The following is a 26,325-nucleotide window of genomic DNA, read 5'->3' as shown; positions in this document are numbered from 1 at the left end:
GGTGACTTTTTCATTCTCATGTGGCTCATAATATACTAGAGCTGTCATTGGAATTGGTCTTCTAACTCCAAGTCACTGTTTTTTTCCACTGTATTCTGCAATAGGAAAATTAGTATAGTTATTTCAAACTCTTTGCCTTGTTGGGTGGGGAAAAAGAAAAGTTATAATCATCATGGAGGAAAATTTTTGTAAGAACCCCTGAAGAAAGATATCTATTGGAGCTGGAAATATTAACCTTCTTTCTCTTTCTTCCAATTATTCTTTATTTTATTTCAAATTCTTTTATTTTTAAATAGATTCAGAGCAACATCTAAGGAGTAAATGGATCAGCAAAACTATTCAGTGGTATCTGAGTTTGTACTGAGTGGACTCTCCAGTTCCTTACAACTCCAGTTTTTTTTCTTTGTATTTTTTTCTCTGATCTATATAGCCACAGTACTGGGCAATCTCCTCATTGTGATCACAGTGATCTCTGAGCCCCGACTTTATTCTTCCCCCATGTACTTTCTGCTGGGCAATCTTTCTTTTCTAGATATGTGGCTGGCCTCATTTGCTACCCCCAAGTTAATCAGAGATTTCCTTAGTGAGAAGAAACTCATTTCTTTTGAGGGATGCATGGCCCAGATTTTCTTTCTTCATTTCATTGGTGGTGCTGAGATGGTACTGTTGGTCTCCATGGCCTATGACAGATATGTAGCAATATGCAAACCTTTGCATTATATGACCATCATGAATTGGAGGACATGCATTGGATTGGTAACCATTTCATGGGCTATTGGTTTTATTCACTCCATCAGTCAAGTAGCCTTTACTGTAAATTTGCCTTACTGTGGGCCAAATAATGTGGACAGTTTCTTTTGTGACCTCCCTCTTGTGATCAAGCTTGCTTGCATGGATACCTATGTCTTGGGGATATTGATGATTGCAGATAGTGGGTTGCTGTCCATGAGCTGCTTCCTACTTCTTATGATCTCTTATACAGTCATCCTTGTTACAGTCCAACAACGTTCAGCAGAGAGTGCATCCAAGGCTCTTTCTACTTGTTCTGCCCATATCATGGTGGTGATGCTCTTCTTTGGTCCCTGCATCTTCATTTATTTGTGGCCTTTCAATAGGTTTTCTGTGGATAAAATCTTATCTGTGTTTTATACCATTTTTACCCCTCTCTTAAACCCTATAATCTATACTTTAAGAAATGAGGACATGAAGACAGCAATGAAAAAATTAAAGACTCAGCAGATAACTTTTCATTGATTCCCAAGTGACTTTCTTGATGAAGATGCCCCTGTTCACACCCTAGCTTAGAAGAGTGTATATTTATTTAAAGACAAAATTGATTATTTCATTCAATGATTTTTATTTTATCAATATAATGAAATTTGAGGTGCCCTCTGTTTTAGAAACATTTTTATAAGTGAGATAAAAAAATAAGTGAGATACTGTTCATGCTGTATTATCTTCAAAATTGTCAATTTTTCAAGTAGATGTCTGTAGGGAATGAGTTCACTGTTATTTGACTATATAATGATTATGACAATTTGCATGGATAGAGTACTTCAGTCAACTCTAAGATTCCAACCTGAAGGACAGGATTTAAAGTGATAGAAGGAGCTTCCTCATCAGGAATTCTCGTTCACAATGAAATCACAAGGTTGGGTCAAACAAATAAACATATACAGGGCTTTAATAGGTATAAGATACTTTATATAAATAATCTCATTTGATCTTCACTGTAACCTAGTGAGGCAGGTATTTAAGATATTATAATCTCCATCTTAAATGAAAAAGCATAGACTCAGAAAAGTTAAAAAAAATTACTCAGAACCATTAAACTCACTGATGTAAGAGACAGAACTTATATTTATACAACTTAAGTTCTATTTGTTTTCTAGTAAAATATATTGCCTTTGGGACAATTTGATAATAAAATAGAAAAAAAATGAACTGTTATGTTTGCTTCACTAATACCTGCAATTTTAAAAAAAGATCAATTTTTGATAATTTCTATTGAAAAAACTCAACTAAACAGAAATTTTAATCTACAAACACAGGACTGAAGAGAAATATAGAAAGGTTAACAGGGGAATGTATGTGTGTGTGTGTGTGTGTGTGTGTGTGTGTGTGTATGTTTATGTGTGTGTAAAATTTAATGGTTAAATTATTCACATCCCTAGATTGGAAAACAATAACTGTAACTCTTGAGATCTGGATCTGTTACTGGGGCAGACAGAGGGCATCGCATGGACAGGTAGTATGGTTGTGAATGTACTCTGATGTGATGATATCAAAGAAAAAGACATTAAGGTGTGGAAAAGGTCTGTACCAGAAGAAGAGGAAAGGGAACATATAATGGGACAAATTAGATCATATGGAGAGATACAAAAGGCCTATTACAATGGAGAGGAGAAGGGAAAGGGATGAGCATAGTCTGAAGGTTGATCTCATCTAAGAGAGAATAACTTAATCATTAAGTTGGATATAGAAATTTATCTAACCCCTTAAAGAAGTAGGAGGAGAAAGAGAAAAGAAAAAGGAGGAATTAGATAGAAGGGAAAGCAGAAACACAAGGAAATAAAGGTAAGAGAAAGGGGAGAGGATGATAGAAGATAAGGTAGTGAGTAGGGTGGATCAAAAAACAAAACACTACTAAGACTAGGTGGAGAAAAAGAACAAAAATATATACAGGGGAAAAAAATACAGAGCTGGAAATCATAACTGTGAATGTGAAGGGGATGAACTCTTCCATAAAACAGAAACAAATAGCAAAGTGAATTAAAATCAGAATCATAAAATATGTGGTTTACAAGGACACAGAGAGATACATATGAGTAAAGATATAATTTATTATGCTTCGAAATGAGCAGAACCAGGAGATCATTATATACCTCAACAACGATACTGTTTGAGGATGTATTCTGATGGAAGTGGATCTCTTCGATAAAGAGAGCTAATTCAGTTTCAATTAATCAAGGATGGACAGAAGCAGCTACACCCAAAGAAAGAACACTAGGAAATGAATATAAACTGCTTGCATTTTTGTTTTTCTTCCCGGGTTATTTATGCCTTCTGAATCCAAGTCTCCCTGTGCAACAAGAGAACTGTCTGCACACATATATTGTATCTAGGATATACTGTAACCTATTTAACATATAAAGGACTGCTTGCCATCTGAGGGAGGGGATGGAAGGAGGGAGGGGAAAAATCGGAACAGAAGTGAGTGCAAGGGATAATGCTGTACCCTGGCATGGGTTCTGTCAATAAAAAAGTTATTTAAAAAAAATTTTATTATGCTTCAACTGAAGTAAAAAAAAAAAAAAAAAAAAAGCATGGGTAGCAATTCTGATCTCAAATAAACCAAATTAAAAATAGGTCTAATAAAAAGAGATAAAGAGGGAAAATACATCTTGATAAAGGGTATAATAAACAGTGAAATAGTAAGACTATTAAATCAGTATGCACCAGAATATATTAAGCCAGTTACAGAAAGAAATAGACAGCAAAACAATATTGGTGGGGGACCTCAATTTTCCCATCTCATAATCAGACAAATCTAGCCAGAAAATAAACAAGAAAGAAATTAGAGAGATTAATAGGATCCTAGAAAACCTAGATATGATAGAACTCTGGAGAAAATCACTGATCCAGTCTATTTAAACAAAAAAAAGGCTCACACCAATAAGATGGACAATAAATTATTTGACCATGGCACATAGTTATCAAAATAATTTTAAATCTCAGGTCTGACCATTCCAATGTGTTACTCAAAAATGTTTAATGCCTTCCTTTGTCACTAGGATTAAATTCAAATTCTTCTGTCTCACTTTTAATGTCCTAGGTAAATTGACTTGGAATTATATATTATATGTCCTTAAGAAAATGCAAGTTCCCTGAGGACAAGAGCTGTTTTATTTTTGATTTTGTAATCTAGTACCCATACTAGTGCATTGGTATGTGCTACATTTCATGTTTGTTTATTTGAAGAAATTGAGGTCCAGAGAAGGGAAGTGATTTGCCCATTGTTACATAGTTAATAAGAATGGGAAGACAGACTTAAAACCAAGCCTTATAACTCCATGTTCCAGGCTTTTCCCACTATACCTTATTTTCTGACTAAGAGAAAAGTGCTGTTTGATTGACTTGGTAACAAATTCATAGAACACTTAGTAATCATTCAAATTGTTATGTAGAATGGAGAAGTCAGTCATCAAAAAATTAATATGATGTGTATATGAGACAAAGGTATAATGATAATTATTTAAAAATAAGGTTTTAAAATTGCTTTTAGCTTAATCTGCATTATAAACATTTTCTCCACCATTTTCCTAAGTTTAGACAATCAATAAAAGTCATTGCAACCCTCATTTGTATATTTTACTGCATTCTAAGTATTAATGCTCACACTGAAAATTTAACAACCAGCTTTTTATATTCAATTGAAACTGGTTCCAGCATATTTTCTCACTTTGTTTTTCTCAATTCTGAAATCTAAAAACCTTTTCAAAAAACATTTTCTACTAATATCATTAGAAAGTGGGTTGACTGACATATGAAAACATTTTTTGAATCTCTATGATCTTCAAAAAAAGTGCACATCTGAAAGAAGATATGATTTTGTCAGAAACTCAGCATACACCTACATTTCACACTCCATACCAAAATAAAGTCAAAATGGATACGTGATTTGGGCATAAAGGATGATACCATAAACAAATTAGGAGAACAAGAAACAATTTACTTCTCAGATCTTTGGAGAAGGAAGGAATTTATAGCCAAAGAAGATCTAGAGAACATTATTAGAGGCAAAATGGACAACTTTGTATACATTAAATTAAAAAGTTTTTTTCACAAACAAAACCAACAGGAAGATTAAAAAGGAAGTACAAAACTGGGGAAAAAAAATCCTTGCAGCCAGTACTTCTGATAAAGCTCTCTAATGTCTAAAATTTATAAAAAAAAACTATGCCAAATTTATAAAGATACAAGTCATTCCCTAGTTGATAAATGGTCAAAGGATATGAACAATTTTCAGATAAGAAAGTCATTTATAGTTACATGATAAAATGCTCTAAATCACTATGGATTAGAGAAATGCAAATTAAAACAACTTTGAGGTTCCACCTCATATCTCTCAGATTGGCTAAGACGACAGCAAAAAAATAATGATAAATATTGGAAGACATGTGGGAAAAATGGGACACTAATGCATTATTGGTGGAGTTGTGAGATGATCCAACTATTCTGGAGAGCATTCTGGAGCTATGTCCAAAAAGCTATAAAACTATGCATACCCATTAATCCAACAGTGCCATTATTGGATCTGTATCCCAAGGAAATCATAAAGGAGGGAAAGGTACTCACATGTGCAAAAATGTTTGTGGCAGCCCTTTTTTTAAAATAGCTTTTTATTTACAAGATATATGCATGGGTAATTTTTCAGCATTGACAATTGCAAAACCTTTTGTTCCAATTTTTCCCCTCCTTTCCCTACCCCGTTCCTCAGATGGCAGGTTGACCAATACATGTTAAATATCTTAAAGTATAAGTTAAATGCAATATATGTAGACATGTTCATACAGTTATTTTGCTGTACAAAAAAAGAATCAGACTTTGAAATAGTGTACAATTAGCCTGTGAAGGAAATCAAAAATGCAGGCAGACAAAAATGCAGGAATTAGGAATTCTATGTAGAGGTTCATAGTCATCTCCCAGAGTTCTTTCACTAGATATAGCTGGTTCAATTCATTACTGTTCTGTTGGAACTGATTTGGTTCATCTCATTGCTGGAGATGGCCACATCCATCAGAATTGCTCATCATATAGTATTGTTGTTGAAGTATATAATGGTCTCCTGGTCCTGCTCATTTCACTCAGCATCAGTTCATGTAAGTCCTTCCAGGCCTTTCTGAAATCATCCTGCTGGTCATTTCTTACCGAACAATGATATTCTATAATATTCATATACCACAATTTATTCAGCTATTCTCCAATTGATGGGCATCCACTCAGTTTCCAATTTCTGAGCATACAAAGAGATGGCAGCCCTTTTTGTAGCTACAAGAAATCAATTGGGGAATAGCTGAACAAGTTGTGGTACATGAAGAAAATGGAATATTATTGTCCTATAAAAAATGATAAACAAACTGATTTTAGAAAGACCTGGAAAGATTTACATGAACTAATGCTGAGTGAAAGAAGCAGAACTAGAAATACATTGTACACAATAACAGCAAGAATGTGTGATGATCACCTATGAAAAACTTGTTTTTTCTCAGTGATTCAGTGATCCAATAGACTTTGGACAGAAAATCCCATCTCCATCCAGAAAAAAAAAGTAAGGAGACTTGATGTAAATAAACACATGCTATATTCATTTCTTTTTTCTGTTTTTTTTAATCTCTCCATGGTTTTTCACTTTTGCTCTGATTTTTCCCCAAAAATGATTCATAAAGCTATGTATTAAAAATAAATAGAAAATTAAATTAATTTTTAAAAAAGATATCATTTTCATATTGTCAGTTAGGTGTAGTTAATTAAAATTTATTAGTTGCTTACCCCATGCTAAGTACTATCATAAGTGCTAAAGATATGATAAAAGCAAAAACAATGTATGTGTCTTCAAGGAGTTCATATTCCAATGGCAGAGAATCATGCAAAGAAATTGGTCAAGTAAGATATCTACATTGTAAATGCAAGACAATTTGAGAGAGAAGCAGTTACCAGTATTTGGGGAGAATTAGGGGAAAATATGAAAAGGCTTCCTGCATAAGGTAGGATTGGAGCTGAATCTTGAAGGGAGCTACCACAAGCTTGATTGACACCAACTCCTTCAGTTTCTTCTTTCTTTCCTTTGATAAGGTGGGATGAAGGGTAGAATACCGAATTCCTCTGTAGAATATTGACCTGATCAGGCTTAAACTTTAGGAAAAATCACTTTGGCAGCATAATGGCAATGGATTAGAGTAATAAGTGACTATAGGGAGGCTAATAAAAGAGTAATGCTGTAGTCCAGGCATAAAATGATGAGAACCTGCACCAAGTTAACAACCATGGGAGTGGAGATCAGAATCAACTTCATCCCTATATTTTTTGCCACCCTTCATAGCTAGTTTACTATAAAGGTCTTCTGGAAAAATAGATTGTCCTTCAATATTCTAAGGCTTCATTTCAAAAAACTTTAAGAATGTAGCTTACACTCTTGACTACTCAAACTTAAGTTTGAATTTACTTTTTCAACCCTTCTGTGTCAATTAGTAAATGGAGTCCAGATAAGCAATAAAAGTCATGTTATTTAGAACTACATTTCTCAGGTTAAATAGCTCTGCCTATAGACATTTCTGCTTTTTTTCCCTTTAAAAGTGATTTTCTGATGCTTAGAAAAAAAATCACTGTCATTTCCTAATATTTTCTCCACCCAATATAACCATTTCTTGTAACAAATAAGTACAATTGAGGAAACAAAATATTGATCCATGCCATGTATGGAAAGGAACAAGAAGCTGAAATATAGAGTGCATAAAAGATAATAGTTTTCACATTTTCTAATCTACCCTGCACATGCAGGAAGGAGTCTAAAAGCTTTAGATGCCAAATAAAGGAATTTGTTGTCAAGTAGAGATGTAGCAAAAGCCTGAATTAAGGTATAGGCCCTATTAGATATTGTTTTTTGTCCTTAGTTCTGGAAGAACATGACATCAGGGAGATAATAAACATGACATGCAAATGAATTGGATTTAAACGAGGGAGGACCGTGCAAGATCACCTGACTCACTTTGTCCTTTAAAGCCATCTGGATCCAGTGACCAGATATAGATCAAGAAGATTGAAGATGGCCCTGGATGAAATGGAAGACTTTGGCCTTTTTAAGCAAAGGTCTTCAACAGGTCTCAGTTTGACTGGGCCTGTACCTATTCAGTGATTAAGGCTAGGTAGTAATTGAGGCAAATAATCTCCACCCTAAATAAATAAATGAATCTGGGAGGGGAAGATCCTTTAGCTAAAGGAGAAATGAATGCTATTTATACTCAATCTGAGTCAGTCTGGACCCAAACTAGATAAGAAGACAAAGAGATTGAAGGTAGAATCTATAATTAATTACATATGAGGGGTAAAAAAAAAGAATAAAGTGTGACTTACAGTTAAATGAACTGAATGATTTGAACCTTTCTACAAGGGTCAACAGAGGAATTTTCAGAAATGTATTCTTTTGTCATATGAGATCTTTCATCTTGGGTCCATTTTCCTGGACTCTGTGCTTGAAAACAATACACCTCATATTTTTCTAGTGGAATGTTTTGTATGAATTATTTTTATTTTATAACTTTGGTATTGTAATCATAGAAAGATATCTTTTTCTAAGACCTAATAAAGTCTGACTAAGAAATCACAATTGAATTTAATAATTAAGAAGTTATTGAGGGAATAATTTCAATATTCTGATAGGGACAGAAAGCAGATTATCAGGGTTAAAGAGTGAATGGATAGTCAACAAATTTAATCACTGAATATAGATTCATTTTTAAAACTCTGAAAGTAAAGAAGAAAAAAGACAATGCAATAGCTTTATTGGTCAGAAGGGTTAAGGAAAAGCCATTTATTTATTTGTTTAATAAAGGGGAAACTTGACTTGCTTATAGGTTGAAGGGAAATAGCCAATATAAACGAGTAAATTAATATAAGAAAGGAGGTAAGTATTTGATGGAATAAATAGCCCTCCTAGAGACATTTGTCCTTCAAGCTTTCTCTCTAGTTGTAGTATGTTTTCTTTTACACTCTTCTTGCCCAACTACCAAACTCCTTCAAAAGAATGTCAGTCTTCTCAATAATGTAGGAAGCTTTGGGGGTGAGGATGAGGCTGTAAAAAGATATCTTTTGGAAGCTGTGTTTTACAGTTTCTTGTCTATCTCTTGCTATATTTTGCTCTACAGGCTAGGGCAGCTGTGTTATATTTTCATGCTTCATGCTTTATCCTTCCCCTGAGTCTAGATAGAAGTCATATATTGCAAAAATAGAACTCACCAAGCAAATGTCAATGAAATTGTTTAGTAGTGAAATATCTGACTTCCCTGATAGCTATATTTGAATGCCCATAAGATTAACATATTTTTATATGCCTAAAGAAAGTATGATTTCTTGTTCCACCTTTTTCTGAGTTTTCATCAGCATGGTAATATGGGCCTCAAAATTTTTTCTATATATCCCAACTCAATATATGGTCTTTTCCATAATGTAAATTGTTTCTGAAATTCCACCTCTTTCAAGAATTCTGAGAAAATAGAGATTTCTACTTCCTTTATGCTCAGTAAGGAGAGAGGACTTCTAATTCCCTTTATTTACACCAGTTATGTACTTAATTTGCCCTAATCTCATCCATAATAAATGTGCATATTCCCCAAAACTTAAAGTTTTAATCTGTTCAATTTAATCTTATGTAAACATTAATATCCCAATTAATGTGTTTCTCTAAGCTTACAAATTTGCCTCTATATGTAGAGTCAAAAATAGAATCAATATCAATCAGATTATTGCTAAATGATTTTTGACTATAAGAGTAAAGGTTCAAGTCCCAATTAGTTCACTCTCAATGATTTCAAAAATAGTCTTTATTATAATCTTGGGAAGAATAGAAACTTTCCATTATCCATGCTAAGATATTGTCCTAATTAATCTGTAGAATCACAACTATCACTAGCATCATCATTCACCCAAACCATCACCATCATCACTTCCTCCAGATTTATTATAGGGTAACTATAATGTGCTATAGAGTATGGAAAGTTTATTGTCAGTGGCCTCTAAAAATTTATATGCTAAAATGAAAACACAAACATATCAAATTTCCAAATAGCATTTTAATTTAACTGGCATTTTTGTTTTGTATAGTGTAGGTAATATATGCCATTGCAATTATAAATTAAGATTAGAGATAAATCTTAAAAAATGAAAGGAGAAAGCTCAGTTGTAATGACTGCATATTTAAAATCAGCCAGAGTCAGGAATTCAGGTTAAGGGGAAAATCTTCAATCTTTATTGAAGTGAAGAGGTGAATAAGGATTGCAATAGCAATATGAGCAAGAAAGATTGCGATAGCAATATGGGCAGCTGCAACAGGAAGCCAGCAAACAGAGGGAGATCTGAGCTGAAGGGCCTCGTAATGGCAATGTGATCAGCTGTGTCAAAACGCCAGCCAGCAGTCTCTCCTTCCCCTTCCTTTTCCACTCCCCTGCCTCCACCCACCAAAATCGTAATTTCCTATACAACACATTAGGACTTGCACAAAGAGTGGGCGGGGGCCATTCTTTCTCCAAGATTATATATTATATACATATCTCCAAGATTATATACATATAGAGTATGGTCCAATTACTATTTAGCCTCACGTGCTTGGGATCTCAGTGCATCAACTTGAGCCTCAGCCCATTACACTCAGTCAATATACATAAACATTATGCTAAAGTGGAATCTCTGGAGGGTGGAGAGTAGGGAGAGAAAGAGAGAGAGGGAAGGAAGTAATGGAAGATATTAAGAATAATTGGAAAAACAACCATTAAAAATGATTAAAATAGAAGAAAAATGATTAGCCCAGAAATAGTAAGCCTTAGCAAGGGGAAGGCTTGAACATGAATCTTTCTGAGCCCAAAGATAATTCTCTATCCACTAGACAAAATGAAATCTAAGAAACTGGGATATAGGGGAGAGAAAATTTAGAAAATGGTGCAGAGAAAAGGCAAAAGGAAAGAAAGGAATGACATGTGGGGAAAAGTGATTAAATTCATCTTGACTGAAGGATAGAGTGGCTGAGGAAATATAAAGGGAATAAAACTATGATGATAGGTTTGTCTTCTAACTTCAAGCTAGGTTTGGGCTTTGTTGGATAATGGAGAATCTTAAACTCTGTGTGTGTGTGTGTGTATGCATGTGTGTGTGTGTGTATGTGTTCTGAGCAATACAAGGATTATATTCTTACATTAAAAAAGAAATTATAGTTGACAGAATGACAGAATTTATAAAGAACAGTAATAGGGAATAAATTTCCCATTTTAATTCTAATAGCAATAGAGTACAACAATTCAGGAAAATGAGAAAACTAATTTACTATCTTAGTGTTGACTTATGAAAGACTCAAACTTTATATTTCCAACATTAGGGTTAGTATGCTCTATTCTCAGGTAACTCAACACTTGATCCACACTTTCCTCATTGCTGACTTGACTTCTTTATTCCTTAAGGTATAGATGAGTGGATTCAACATGGGGGTGATGACATTGTACGACACAGAAACTAACTTGTCCACTGAGAAAGTGGAGAAAGGTCTAGCATAAATGAAGATGCATGGCCCAAAAAAGAGTGTCACTACCATGAGGTGGGAGCCACAAGTGGAAAGTGCTTTGCTCCTTCCCTCCTTGGAACGTATCTTCAACAAAATGGCAGCATAAGAAGAAATTAAGACTATAAAACAACTGGTGGAGATCAAGCCACTGTTGGATACCATCAGCAACTCAATGACAAAGGTGTCTGTGCAAGCAAGTTTGATGACTGGAGGAACATCACAGAAGAAGTTGTCTACCTGATTTGGTCCACAGAAAGGCAGGCGGACAGTCAGGATTGTCTGGACTGTAGAATGTACAAAGCCACCCATCCAAGAGGCAATCACTAATACACAACATATTCCCCGTTTCATGATGGTGGTATAGTGAAGAGGTCGACAGATAGCAACATAGCGGTCATAAGCCATAACTGTAAGTAAGAACATTTCAGCTGCACCAATGACATGCAAGAAAAAGAGCTGTACAATGCATTGTCCATAGGAGATGAGCTTCTTTTCTGCCAGGAAATCAACTAGAAGTTTGGGAGTAGTCACTGAAGAATAGCACAAGTCCAGGAAGGAGAGGTTGCCAAGCAGAAAATACATTGGGGATGAATGCAGACGGGCTTCAGAAGCCACTGTGACCATGATGAGTACATTGCCAACCCAAGTAAAAATATAGAAGAAGAAGAACAACACAAAGAGCCCTTCTTGTCCTATAGGTGTCTGTGATAGTCCTGCTAAAACAAATTCTTTAACCACTGTTTGATTTCCCTGCCCCATTCCAGTTGGCTCCACCTATAAAGAAAAATTTTAAAATTAGAAATATAAACATATAAGGAAGGCAAATAGGGAATGTCAAGTCTATAATCTGCTGTCCCAGAAGTGGCTTCATTTGTTCATGGTGCCTACAATATTTTCTCCTCTTAGTATTGTTTTCCACAAGTAAAACACTGAGATAGGCAAAGTTTAGATTTTGATTTCTGGCCTTTCAATCTGGACATTTTTCCAATAAATATAACATGTTAATATATAATATATTCTAATATAGTCTAATACATTAATATGATGTCTTGTAATAGGTATGGTCTATTAGTATATAGTATGTTTATAGTGGTACACTGAATACAGTCCATCCTATATTATAGGTATAGTCTATTTGTATATTATAGAATAATATAAGTGTAATATAATATATACAATACTAAGTGACATTCATAGAGAACCTTAAGTTTTCATAAGAAACATTGATTCAAACACACGCATAAAAAATGCAAAGGTTACTTCTCTCATAGAATTTACATTTTATTCTGATAAAACCACATATAAATATGGAACAAAGAGAGAGGGACTAAATGTGTCATTTCATTGGATACAGGGAACCCAAAAATAAAATCTTTTTGCAAATGCAGGATGGCATTTCTGCATAGTCTTAGACAATCTGCATAATCTGCATCATCTTAGAGGGTTATCTAAAACATTAACTATTAGGGTGATTTGTCTACCATGAGAGACCACATTGTATCAGACATGGGACTGGGGTCCACTCTCTATCCACTATACCACATTGGCTATGTACAAATAAAAAAAATATTTCTGAGGGACTTTAAAAGGTTCTAACTACTGGAGGGGTCAGAGTAGATCTTGTGCAATAAGTAGCACTTGAATTTAGTAATGAAGGAAGCTAGGGATTCTAAGAAATAGAGATTCAGATTGAGCGCTTTCCTGACAGAAGGGCTAATCATAAAGTTCAAAATCACCAAGAATGGAGATAGAATACCATACACAGAGAACTGCAAGTCTGACTAGAATGTAGAGGAATAAAGAAGGTCAAGTTCAATAGTCCTAGAAAATATAAATGGAATCAGATGGTCAAATGTGGTACAATATAAAACAGAGGGATGTGCTTTGAATACAGGAGGCAATAATGATTCAGTGGAACTTTTTTGCACAAAGGAGTGACATAGGCCAATGAACACTACAAAAATGTCCTTTGGTATCTGAATATATGATGGATCAGAGGGGAGCAAGGTTAGAAACAGAGAGGTCAATTGGGAGGTTATTGCAATAATCCAAGTGAGAAATAATGGGAGTTTAAATTGATATAGTAGCCTTGTGAGTAGAATGAGAGATATGAGAGAGATTATAGAGATGTTTTCCACATATGATCTCATTTGATCATTCTGTGATTCCCCCTCCCTCCTTGGGAGTCTAGTGTTTTCCCTGTTTCTGCCTAGTCTCAAGAAAGTATCAGGAAAAAGAAAGAAAGTATCAGAAATATATTTTACTAATGTGCTAAAAAAAAATTACTGTTTTCAGGAAAGATTGTATTTTAATAGAGTTCATGGTTCAAAGCTAAAGGAATAAAGCTTATGATAAAAGGTTGAGGCACCTATGAACTGGTAGGGACAGATTTGACTCATTATTGCAAAAAAATAATACTTTTCAGAGTCATAATTCTGTTCTGTAAAGTAACATCAATGTCAAAAATAATATCAATTATTGATTCTAGAGATTTTCTCAGAAGTCATTCCTTCATAATACTTCTCTTTTTTGACTTAGAAAATTCGCTTCATAAAATGTTTAATGTATTTGCTGATCACAAACATATGCAGAAAAATTACAGATGGCATAGTTTATTCCATGGTGGAGTTTTCAAATCTCATTTTTGGATCAACATGTATAAAGATATTTTTGATACCATAATAATACATATCAATGAATTAGAGAAGTATATAATTCAGTGCTATGCCAAATACAGAAAAAGGCAAAATTTATTATTGATAAGGAAAATAGGGAAGGGTTGATGTAGCTGGTGGAATTTAAAAAGATTTAAAAGATGAATTAGAAAGTCAGCTACAGAAGAAGAAACGGGGGAACATTTCTGGAATAGAGAACAATATAAGCAATTGTTTGAAGGCAAGGAATAAAGGATATGTTCAAGGGAGATAGAAGTGTAAATAGAAGTGGGAAAGTAATACCACAAAAAGTTTGGAAAGATGCAGTTATGTAAACTGTGGAGAGCCTTGAACAGGAAAAAAAAAATTGAATTTTTCCCCATAAATTAAAGACATTCCAGAATAGGTGAATCTTGTCGTTTCTTTAGGTAAGGAAGAAGGGAATTAAGAGAAGAGGGAATTAAGGAAGACAGAAGAGTCAATATTTGGGCTTTCAGAATGGAGAGAGGGAGTTAATCTTGGTGCCACTGACAGATCATATAAATATGATCACTGATACCTTGAAAGAGAATCAGATTTGTAAGAAAGACTATGTACAGGGAAAAGAGTCAGAACAGATCTATAGGGAACATCCATATTAAGGGGTCAATAAGAAGAGGATGCCATGAAGGCAAAGAAGAAATGCTTACAAGGTACAACTTACAGATAGATATTCAGTGAGGTCAAAACCAATCTTATATATTTACCATTCCTTGTGAACCATAGTAAAACACAATTTGGATTCAAAAAACCTGTATTCAAGTACAGACTCATATCATTTTTTTAAGGTATAGGACCTGGGCTTACTTACCCTCTGAATGACATGCATCCTCATGTATAAAGCCAGTAAGTACCATATAGGGTTGTTATGAGAATAAAATGAGATCATAAATGTAAATCCCTTCACAAACCTTCTAGTACCATATTAATGAAGGCTATTATTACTATTACTATAAAGATAGGAAGAGAAGAAAAGTGTGTTCTCTTGACACTAAGGGAAGACAGCATCAAATGCTACTGAGAAGTTATGAGAATGAGAAATGGGAAGAAAAAAAATCACTGAATTTGAAATTTAGGAAGTTGTTGATTTGTTTTTGAGAGAAGAATCAGTCTTTTAGACTAACATCCACATCTACATATCATATCAGAACCAAAGCAATGACAAGATTAATTTATTGAGGAATACTTTCACACTCTGCTGTATTTTAAAGGCCAAAAACAGAATGAAATATAAATTTATTTAACTAGAGTTTTTGGCTGTTAGGAGGGTGTTTCAGTTCTTCCATGAATATATATTTCTATAATTAATAAAGTCCCTAAAGATCTTATTTTGGAGCTGCTTCTTTAATCACAACCATATAACCAATCCTATTTCTATAGTAGTTTAAGATTTTTCTTTTCACAAAACATTCCGGGGAAGTAAGAAGTATAATTATCTTTATTCACATTATTCAGATAAGAAAACTGAGCAGGTTCCTTACTTGCACTTTATGTAGTACATGTTGTGTTTTATATGTCTAATTAGACCAACATACAATTGACTTGCATCAACAATCCCAAACTACCTCTGTTTTGTTTTTTGGTATGAGGACCTACTAATGAAAACTAGCTAAAAAATTCCTAGAGATTGAGTTATTCTGATGCACACATATATCAGACACCGAAACTATAAAGCCCAGAGGTTCAGGTCTCTGACCCTTATGTAGTTACCTTATTGGGAAAGAAAGTGCAGCAAATACTTGATTTATCTCAAATCCCAGAAACTGACTTTCTGTAAAATGGTTCTCATATAAAATCATTTTTGTTTGTCTCAATTTGCATCATATTGTATATAAACAATAGCTGGAATATGACAAGAGTAGAGAAGTGGATGAAGCAGTGGGTTATAGTAGATAGATTGATTGCTGGACTTTAAAATACTTGAATTCAAATCCCAATCCAACATGTAATAGCTATATGAATATATGTAGATACAATCCCTCTAAACATCAATTGCTATACATAATATTCATATCTACTATGCTATATCTAATATTCATAGAGTTATCATAAGGTCTAAATGAGAAAAAATATGGAAAGCATCTTTTAAAACATAAACACTGTATAAATATTAACTATTACTGGTGTTACTGATAGTGTTTATTTACTATTGCTGTTGTTAATATGCCCTCTCACTTTTGGAATATGGGAAATAACTTTAGTCTTAGCACCCAGTATCATGAAAGCATTTAAAGAAATATCAGAGACTTTAATTGTATTTATAAATATAAATATAAATAACTGTAATTCCCCAATATTAAATTCATTAGGTCTTTTTCAGACTCTGAAAAGCAACAATCAGAAGGAAAGGTCAAAAATTTGTAACAGTGAAAAGGGGGAATATGTATTTTGATTATGATAGGAAGGAACATCAAGGAAAGACTTTGATGTGACTTGGGTTCCAGGGGTTGAAGTATAGCATAATCCAGTGAAAAATTATCTTGCTTCTGTTTAAAGAATGCCTAATATAATCATGGTACATATCATTTCACGTATTTGAATAATGAGGATTATAAGAAAAAAATTAATGTTCAGTAATAGATGCATTTTTAAAAATCTAAATATAATTTTAAGAGGTAGTGTAAAAAAGAGGCAGAAAGTTGGCCATGAAGACCAGAATTTGAGTCCCAACCCATCCATCCTCAGCACATACTAACTTTGTGAATGTGGGAAAGTCATATGATTTCTCATTGCTTTTAGAATATTTTCTTAAAATATAAATTGCATAAAAGATACTGATTTGCCTTAGGAGAGTTTACTCACCTAGGGATTACAAATACTAATGAAATCACATGTTTAACTGAATTTTAAAAAAATATTTTATATCAACTATGTACACTGACATTTAATAATATCAAAAAGAATAGAATATTTCAGTTTAGAGAAAAATGGTTTAAATTTATTTAAAACTAGAAGATACACATTTGTGTTATTGTTCAATTATTTACATCAAGATTTATTTTCAGAAAGTAAACTTGAAATAAAATTTTTATTTTACATCATTATTGTAGCTCATCCTATTGTGACATGATGTACAGACTTTACTAGTCTGTACCAACTGACCACTGACATTTATTACCTAATTTAAAAGATTTTAGAGAACCAGTGTTATAACAGATTATGTGTCAATTATCCTATTACCAACCAAAATAGAAGAGCCTATCAACAGAAGGTTGATGAGTTACCAGGCAACACATTTTTGTGTATTGTTGCTTGATTGTTATTTGTTTACCACAACAATTTTCGAAGATTATTTAATAAAGAACAAAAGGAATGTAGCTTGATCCTGGAAGAAGTAATCACAGCAAGGAAATCAACTATTTTAAAACTTAGATGACCATGAGAAAGTCAGATAACCATTTCAACCTTAATTTCCTCTTCTGTAAAATAAAAAAAGGGTGTTAAAAATCCCATAGCTGTCCTCATTCTAATACTCTTTGTGATTTGTATTCATGAAAGTATCTATAATATCTTTGGTTAGAAAGGATTGAAACACTTTACCTCTTTGGGATTAAGTTTTCTCATTTATAAAATGTAGGGAGTCAAACCAGTTGACTCTAAGATCCCACCCCCACTGAGTGAATACTATTATCATCCAGTGACTCTAGTTGTTATTTTTTCAACTTCATATTTTATTTCAACTTCATATTTATTCATATTTTAAAATCATATTTATTTCAACTTCTTTCCTAATGTAAGTATTCTCTCTTTAATTATCTCTAAGAAGTGACTATAGAATCCTAGATTTAGAGCTAGAAGAAACATAGATGCTGTCTAGTTCAACCTTTTTAATTTTACTGATGAGAAAACTGAAGTTGAGAGAAGGCAAGTGATTTTTTTCAGTATCACACATGAAATAAGTGAGTAAGGAATTATTTGAAAGTGTTATCACTGACTCTCAAATCAGTATTTTTTTTCTATGTGCTTATTTAATTTTATGAAATATATTTAGCGGAATAATCTTTCCCTAGAAAAATGTAGATTCTGTAAGCCAAAATTGTTTTACATTAAAAACAAATGAATTTAACACTCAGAAAATAATCAACACTGGGAGAAATGGTAATATGAATTTTATTGTAGACCAACACTCCATTAAAATGGAGCATGTTTTTCATTTATGTGTCTTTCAACCAGTAATTTCATCTATCAGTATTAAAAAATACCTACCTTTAAATTTCAGATGTTGGCCCCTCAGAAATTATGGTCATGGTGAATAGATAGTACTTATAGTTATAGTAGAATTCTTGCCAGTCAAGGTGAAAGTCAAAAGAGTCCTGTGTTTCTTCTGACCATTATGGGGAATTGGTGTCAGGTGATTTAGGCATTGAGCCCTTGACAATTGAATCACAAGAGGACTCATTAAAAAATTAGCTTTTTAGTCATATGCTTTTCTCACAAGATCAAATATGTTGTCTTGGGCCTGGGGGGGGCAATGGGGAGAAAAGAGATAAAATTTGGAACAAGGTTTGCAAGGGTCAGTGTTGAAAAATCATCTATGCGTATGGTTTTGGAAATAAAAAGCTTTAATAAAAAATTTAAAAAACATTTTTGAAAAAGAAGGGGTGTTGTGTTTTCCTTTCTGCTACTAGGTCTGTGAGCAGGTTAAGACCTTTATACAGTTGGTTAGAGATTACAACCAGGAATATACATTTTCTGACATGTTTTTCCTTACCCAAAAGAAAGGCTAGAATAGTGAAAGCATTATTTCTCTGGAAACTAAGTAAGGAAAAGAATAGAAATAAAGTACATAAAAAATTAGGATGGCTTATAATCTACCTCATACAAGTTCTGTGGTAAATTCTGGTTCAACCCAATTTTATCTCTTAGAGATTCCCTTAGATTATCATCAAGTAGTTTTGCACAAATTATACAGTCAACTTTTTAAAAAATTTTAATAGCCTTTTGTTTACAGGTTATATGTATGGTTAACTTTACAGCATTGACAATTGCCAAACCTTTTGTTCCAATTTTTCCCCTCCTTCCTCCCACCCTCTCCCCCAAATGGCAGAGATGACCAGTAGATGTTAAATATATTAAAACATAAATTAGATACACAATAAGTATACATGACCAAACCGTTATTTTGCTGTACAAAAAGAATCGAACTCTGAAATATTGTACAATTAGCCTGTGAAGGAAATCCAAAATACAGGCAGGCAAAAATAGAGGGATTGGGAATTCAATGTAATGGTTCTTAGTCATCTCCCAGAGTTCTTTCGCTGGACATACTGCTCCATTGGAACTGATTTGGTTCATCTCATTGTACAGTCAACTTTTGACATTGGCTTAAGCAGAACAGAATTGGAAAGGCAAAAATTTCTGTAATAAAAATAATATAATAATTACAAATAGTAAATGACAGATAAAAGTACATGGGAGTTGAAGGCAGGAATTATGGATTTAATCTAGAATCAAAAACTTGCATAACAACTTTGAGATTAAGTTTCTTGATCTCTAAAATGGGCATGACAAAATAAGGCAAGTACTTTTGTTAGCCACATTTTACAAACAGGGAAACTGAACCAGATATTAAACAACTTGGACATACTGACATGGCTGGTTAATGTGTGAAACAGGATTTTAACTCAGATCTTCCTGACTCTAGGTCTAATATTCTAAGTACTGTGCCACATAACTTCTTTTTCCAAGGTTGTATGAAGAAAATGTTTTGCAAAACTTGAAGCTTTATTTAAATGTGAGCTGTTAAATGTGAGTTCCCAGTGATGACTGGATCTGTATCCCAAAAAGATCATAAAAGAGGCAAAAGGATCTAAGTGTGCAAAATGTCTGTGGCAGCCCTTTTTTGTCATGGCAAGGAACTAGAAACTGAGTGGATATCCATCAGTTAAGGAATGGCTGACTAAGTTAAGATATATGAATGTAATGGAATATTATTATTCTATAAGATACGATTTTAGAAAAACCTTATATGAGCTGATGCTGAATGAAGTGAGCACAACCAAGAGAACATTGTGCACATCAACCAGAAGATTAAATGATGATCAACTGTGATGGAATTGACTCTTTTCAATAATGAGATGATTCATGGCAATTCTAATAGACTTGGAATGGAAAGAGCCATCTATATCCAAAGAGAGAATTATGGAGACTGACTGAGCATTGAAGCATAGTGTTTTCATCTTTTTAGTTATTGTTGCTTATGGTTTTTTCTTTCATGTGTTTTTCCTCTTTTAATTTGATTTTTCTTGTACAAAATGACAAATGTAGAAATATAGTTTAAAGAATTGCACATATTTATCCAATTGCTTGTTGTCTGAGGGTGGTAGGAGTAAGGGAGGAAAGGAGGAAAATTTGGAATACAAAGTTTTACAAAAATGAATGTTGAACATTCTCCATTTATTTGGAAAAGTAAAATACTATTAAAATAAATTTTAAGATAATGAATGTGCTATTTCTAAAAAAAAACAAGATGAATCTCTCATGGACCTTAAGAAAGGAGTGACAATACCTTTTATGTGATGGCATCTCCTATAAAGCAGTTTCACAAAATAGATTCTGAACACAACTTTATTAGCAAGATTCTAAGTGTATTTTTTTAAATCTATGATGGAATATTTATTGTTAAACTAATTTAGTTATTTTGTGCATTAAAAATAATAATGTAGTTGTAATTTCCTGGTATTTTTATTATTTATTATATACATATTATATATATATATAATTTAATATATAATAATATATAACACAATAAATATAACATATAATAAATAATATGTTATTATTTATTATATATTACTAGTTTGGGGAATTCTCAGTGAGGAAATTTCTAGAACCTGATCTTCAGTTTAGAATTGTGGGATTATAGATTCAGAATTAGGAGAGAAGATAAAGGCTATCTGCTTAATAATCTCAGAAAGTTCCTCAAGATACTGAGAGCTTTTATTACTTGTTCATGATCATGTAGCTAATATATCTCAATGATATGTATAGAACTCAAGTTTCTTAACTTTGAGCCTAGCTTTTTTATTTTGCTTCTCTCAAATTTAATTAAAGAATAATAAAAGAAAGAGAACCAATGTTATGTGGCGTGGATAGAGTTGGCTTCAAAGCCAGGAAGACCTGTGTTCAAGTCACATTTTTTACACATATGAACTATGTGACCCAGAGCTACATCATGTTTTTGTTTACCCATTTGTTGACTGCTTCCAGATTTTTGTTTACCCTTTCCTTCATAATTTCCCCCATAGCCTTGAAGTCAGCTGAAATGTGTCTCCATCAGAAGACTTTCTCTGATGCCCCTTGTAAACAATTATCTCCTCCAATCTTGAACTACATAGCACTTTATTTTATTCCTGTATGACATATTTATTATGAAATATTATGTAATAGAGTTTTTAATGTGTCTTATCTCCCCTTCCCTTAAACTATAAGCTCTATGAAGACAAGAGTAATACTCTATCTAAGGTAACAAAATACAACACACAGTATGTGGTGAGCTTTTTCTTCTCAAAACACAGCCAGGTGATAAAAGTTCAGATCTTTTATTATCTCCAATATAGCCCGGTTAGCTTAGAGGTCTATCTCTCTGCTTGGTTCCAAGAGCTCCCTCCGAATGTCGCCAAATCCAAAGATTTTGTCCTTCAGCCTCTGCCTCTGCTTTCTTCAGCCTCCAGCCAGCTCCACTCTTCATGTCATTCCAGTGAAATCTGATCGAGAGCCTCTGTCTGTTTCTTTTATACAAGAGGGAGGAATTGTGGGATACAAGAGAGAGGGATTATGGGTTTTCTCCCATAGTGCTCTCTGGCCCAAAGAGCTTTAAGGGAGGTGTGAATTCACCAAGTTACAAAGTTTACTTTGTGAATCTGGCATACTTGTGAACTCCGATGAGTAAAGGTGTAAACACAAGCCTTGTACTAATTAGTTCTACTTAGTACCTTGTTTCAGATTCTGGCCCAAAACATCTTCTTGTAAGATCAGATCAACAATCTATCAACTCTAATGAGTTAGCAGTTTGTAAGGATTCCAACACAGTATATGCTTAATATATTTGAATTTAATTTAATTTTTAAAACCAATAATTCACATAAGTCTTAATCCCACTATGTCTACAAAAATTTTAATTCAATGATTATTTATCAAGAACTGACAATGTTTGGCACCATGGCAGTTCCTTGGGTGCTGTAGCTTGAAGAATCTGGATAACATTGTGATAATTAGTTAGTAACTTTATATTAGTTTAAAGCATATGAAATATCTCTATATAATACATATTTGCTTAGTAAATATGTAATTAAAATAAATACATATTTATAAGTCTATGATTACAACTGAATGCATTATATATGTGTGTGTATATATACAATACACACACACACACACACAAATTTGTGTATATATATATAAATACTAGCATGAGGGCAGCTAGGTGGTGCAGTGGATAGAGCACCAGCATTGAAATTAGGAGGACCTGAGTTCAAGTCTCACCTCAGACACTTAACACTTCCTAGCTGTGTGATCCTGGGCAAATCACTTAACCCCAATTGCCTCATCAAACACACACACACTCACACACACACTCAAGCATGAGTATATATACATACATAAATTAGTGTAGTAACAGTGGCATAATCACTCTTTTCTTATGAGATTGTTAGATTTTGAAATTCTTTTGCAAAAAATTTAGTTATTCAGTGTGAGTATTAGAATAACAAGGAACACCAAATTGTACAGACAACATCATTAGAACAATACCTTTTAAATTGTTCTTTTTTTAAATTCAGTATGATGATCATCCATGAAGCATGAGTTCCTTAAACATAACAATACTTACATGTACCTACATATTATATAATTTGAAAAATCTATTATACATGTTGATTAGATACCCTTAATTCACATTTACTAGAGAACTAGAGAACAGAAATAACTTTTTAATGGGTGGTGGTAGTGGTTTTTGTTTTAATTTGAGAGAGCAGCCACAACATATTTAAATTATTTTACTATGGTTAATGGCTCACATTTGGATATAGGATTTAGGGTGGGCTGGGACTTTTTTCACTACTGTGTCACAAAACAAATTTGGAAGAGGCTCATTTAACAATTTATGATTTTATTCTCTTGCAGTCAACCAGAGGTGCTCTAAAAATAATTTTAAATGATTTTAAAGTGTGTCAATATTCATATAGAGTTTTATAAAAAGAACCTTATAAACATGATTGCTATAATCAAAAAATATTTTTAATTAAAAAAACTACTGTGTATCAGATTACTGGGCTATATGCTATATATACAAAAACAGTACTAAACAATCCCTACACTCAAGAAATTTACATTCTAATGATCATGTTAACTGTTTTATGTTCTTTCTACTTGTTAAAATACAAATATTGCTCAAAATATGGTTTTTTCCTGGAGAACTAATTTCAGGCTAGAAATAGAATACGCTTGAAAGTAATACATCATCATTTTCCATTCAATCATCCTCATATAAGTTTTATTAAATACCTTATCGGTACAATCAAGGAAACTGAGTCTCAGACAGTCTAAATGACTTGTCCCTGGTCATACAATTAATAGGTGGGGTAAGTAAGATTTTAGTCCATCCCTTTCCTGATACTAAATCCAACTAGATACATTAATCTTGTCATTTACTTGCTTAAATTAGATAGGATTCAATTCAATTCAATAAAAAAAAAAAAAACATGTATTAACTGCTTTTAAGGTTTAAGTCACTGTGATAAACTCTAGGTGACTTCAAATTTTGCTCAGAGAGAGGTAAAAGTCTTTTCTGATAAAGTTCTCCGAGGAAGGATATTTTACAGTTCCTTTTAGCAAAAGTTCACCCCATTGTCCTTTCACTCTAAGGTGGTCAACAAAGGATGAAGTTCTGAAAAAAAATACATTTAATTACTTGGCTGCTCTCATCCTCCTAGGGATGTTTCTACAGCATACGTCTGTAACCACATTCAGTCACTATCAAGTATCTTCCCATCTATTTAATCACATGATTTCAAATTTTCATGTATTCTAACCCATACATATCCTGTAATCCATAAGAAGACTGCTTCATTTACTCTTATATGGATTAGAAGGATCAAATATGCCCATTGATACAAAAAAATTATAATTTTACAATGGAATAAAAAATTATTTTTCCTTTGCATTGGGGATTTTAAAAAAAAATTCTCTGCATCAACTAACCCAGCTTGGTTCTTTAGTGTCTTCTTAAGTTCTAGGTCTTCTAGTATTGAGAAGGGATGAACCATTCCATAAGACTGGAGAAGCAGTTCTCACTGTTCTTTCTCTGCTCTACTCATTCAGTGCTGTTTAATAAAAATAAATGAGACTTTTTCATGCTCTTTCCCTAACTATGCCTAAGTTTCCATTGTTGATATCCAGTGTAAAATGCAGCAAGGGTATTTGCAGAGAAGATTTCTTTTTTTCTATTTCAATTTATGATTCCTTTTCTAGCATTTTGTCAGGAAGCAATGACTTCCTGGACCTTCTTTCGGTTCACATAGAATAGTTGCATATCCTTTTCATGGCACTTTTCATCTCTGAGTTCCTCAAGGTGTAGATAAGGGGATTTAACATTGGGGTGATGACTGTATAAAGGATGGACACCAACTTATCAGCTGGAAATATCTGAAAGGGCCTGGCATAAATGTAGACACAGGGCACAAACACCAGAGTCACCACCATCAGGTGGGAGGCACAAGTAGACAGGGCTTTACTCTTTCCCTCAGCCAAGTGGTTCCTTATTCTCACCAAGAGGACTGTATAGGATATGAGAAGCAGTATAAAACACATAAGAGTGACCAGGCCACTGTTGGAAACCATCAGGATCTCCACCACAAAGGTATTGGTGCAGGCCAGCTTAATGACCTGTGGAATATCACAGTAGAAATTGTCTAGCTCATTTGGGCCACAGAACGGCAAACGTAAGATGAGCACCATCTGTGTCATGGAATGGATGACCCCTCCCAGCACTGATGTTGCTGCCAGAACCCAGCAAGTACGCTGGCTCATGATGAGTTCATAGTGTAGGGGCCGGCAAATAGCTATGTAACGGTCATATGCCATGATGGTGAGGATGAATATCTCTGCGCTTCCAGTGAAATGGAAAAAAAATATCTGGGCCATACAACCTTGGAAGGAAATTGTTTTGTGGTGAGTGATCAAGTGGGACAGCATCTTGGGTACAGTGACAGTAGAGTAGCAAAGATCTTGGAAGGAAAGATTGCAGAGCAGAAAGTACATGGGGGCTGAGCGAAGGTGATGATCACAGGTCACTGTGATAATAATGAGGCCATTTCCTAGGATGGTCAGGAGATACACCACCAGGAATAGGAAGAAAAACATAAGTTGTAATTCTGAGGAAGAAGAAAGTCCCAGGAGAATAAACTTTGTAACTTCAGTTGCATTTGTCTGGTTCATCTACTCATTTGGGGATGGGAAGTGGGAAGAAAGGCAACAAAAAAACTACAAATTATTAGGCAGAGATATGAAGGAAGGGTTAGTGCATATAAAGACACGAAGGTGAAAAAATATAAGACAATGTAATCACACAGCAATAGTGTGAAATAAGTATGGAAAGTTAGTGTGAAACCACATTGCATAGGAATAGCAACATGGCCAAGATTGCTATTCATGGTCAAAGTCATCCCCGTGTACTGTGTGCAATATAGGATACCAAACTAGCTTTGGGCAATAAGCTTCAAATTTTACTGGGATACAATAGTTTGTGCTTTATGTATTCCACTCCAGCAAATATTTTATAACAAAAAGATTATAAAGGTATACTCTCATCACACCAATCATGCAAACATGTTATTCAGATTTTCTTCATATCATCTATTTGTCACCCTCCAAAAAGCCTCTAACCCACAAAAGACTACCACAATTCAAATCTAACTTTTTAAGATGGACAGATAGACAAATGGATAGATAGACAGACAGACAGACAGACAATCAGATGGATGCATGGATAGATAGACCTATCTATGTTTACATTTTATGTAATATTCCCCACATACATATAAGTATATATCACAACACAGATATTGATAGCCTTAAGCTTACAATAATGCATTTTGTGATTAGCATTCCTTCTTTCATTTTATTTTATCATGTATCTCTTAATAAAGCTATAAATTTCCTCCTCATAATCTTTTTAAAGGTCTTTTATTCTGCATCACATAGCACCCCAAACTTTCATATGGCCAGATCCCCTTTTTATAAAGGCTTGATGGAGTAATGCTCTTGATGTTTACAGATTAACCTAGGGTACCATTACAGTTGTTATTG

The 26,325-nt window shown here is 33.6% G+C and overlaps 3 protein-coding genes across 4 annotated transcripts; 1 reads left to right on the top strand and 2 right to left on the bottom strand.

The window, feature by feature from the left end:
* Nucleotides 1–321: 321 nt before the first annotated feature.
* Nucleotides 322–8,746, top strand: LOC127552509 (olfactory receptor 4K14). 2 transcript variants are annotated; one of them, XM_051983013.1, is made up of 2 exons: nt 322–1,235; nt 8,719–8,746. In XM_051983013.1, the coding sequence occupies exons 1-2, from the start codon at nt 322–324 to the stop codon at nt 8,744–8,746; spliced, it is 942 nt and encodes a 313-aa protein (XP_051838973.1). The 2 variants fall into 2 exon arrangements, with proteins under 2 accessions (XP_051838973.1, XP_051838974.1); XM_051983014.1 differs by lacking the exon at nt 8,719–8,746 and having other exon boundaries at nt 322–1,254.
* Nucleotides 8,747–11,170: 2,424 nt separating this feature from the next.
* LOC127546615 (olfactory receptor 4Q2-like) lies at nt 11,171–12,085 on the bottom strand. The gene has a single exon (XM_051973642.1). It carries the CDS (start codon nt 12,083–12,085, stop codon nt 11,171–11,173), a length of 915 nt encoding a protein of 304 aa, XP_051829602.1.
* A 12,446-nt stretch (nt 12,086–24,531) lies between these two features.
* LOC127546614 (olfactory receptor 4D5-like) lies at nt 24,532–25,455 on the bottom strand. Its single transcript, XM_051973641.1, has one exon. The coding sequence runs from the start codon at nt 25,453–25,455 to the stop codon at nt 24,532–24,534; it is 924 nt and encodes a 307-aa protein (XP_051829601.1).
* Nucleotides 25,456–26,325: the final 870 nt, after the last annotated feature.

Source organism: Antechinus flavipes, chromosome 2, assembly GCF_016432865.1.
Source record: "Antechinus flavipes isolate AdamAnt ecotype Samford, QLD, Australia chromosome 2, AdamAnt_v2, whole genome shotgun sequence".
NCBI lineage: Eukaryota > Metazoa > Chordata > Mammalia > Dasyuromorphia > Dasyuridae > Antechinus > Antechinus flavipes.
This window is presented reverse-complemented; position numbering and strand designations above follow the sequence as displayed.

Bases quoted from the DNA above. Each gene is read 5' to 3' on its own strand.
- LOC127546615 (XM_051973642.1), bottom strand. From the start codon at position 12,085: ATGGGGCAGGGAAATCAAACAGTGGTTAAAGAATTTGTTTTAGCAGGA.
- LOC127546614 (XM_051973641.1), bottom strand. From the start codon at position 25,455: ATGAACCAGACAAATGCAACTGAAGTTACAAAGTTTATTCTCCTGGGA.
- LOC127552509 (XM_051983013.1), top strand. From the start codon at position 322: ATGGATCAGCAAAACTATTCAGTGGTATCTGAGTTTGTACTGAGTGGA. The intron at 1,236-8,718 runs GCAGATAACTTT...GCCCTCCTAGAG, and splicing joins ATGAAAAAATTAAAGACTCA to ACATTTGTCCTTCAAGCTTT.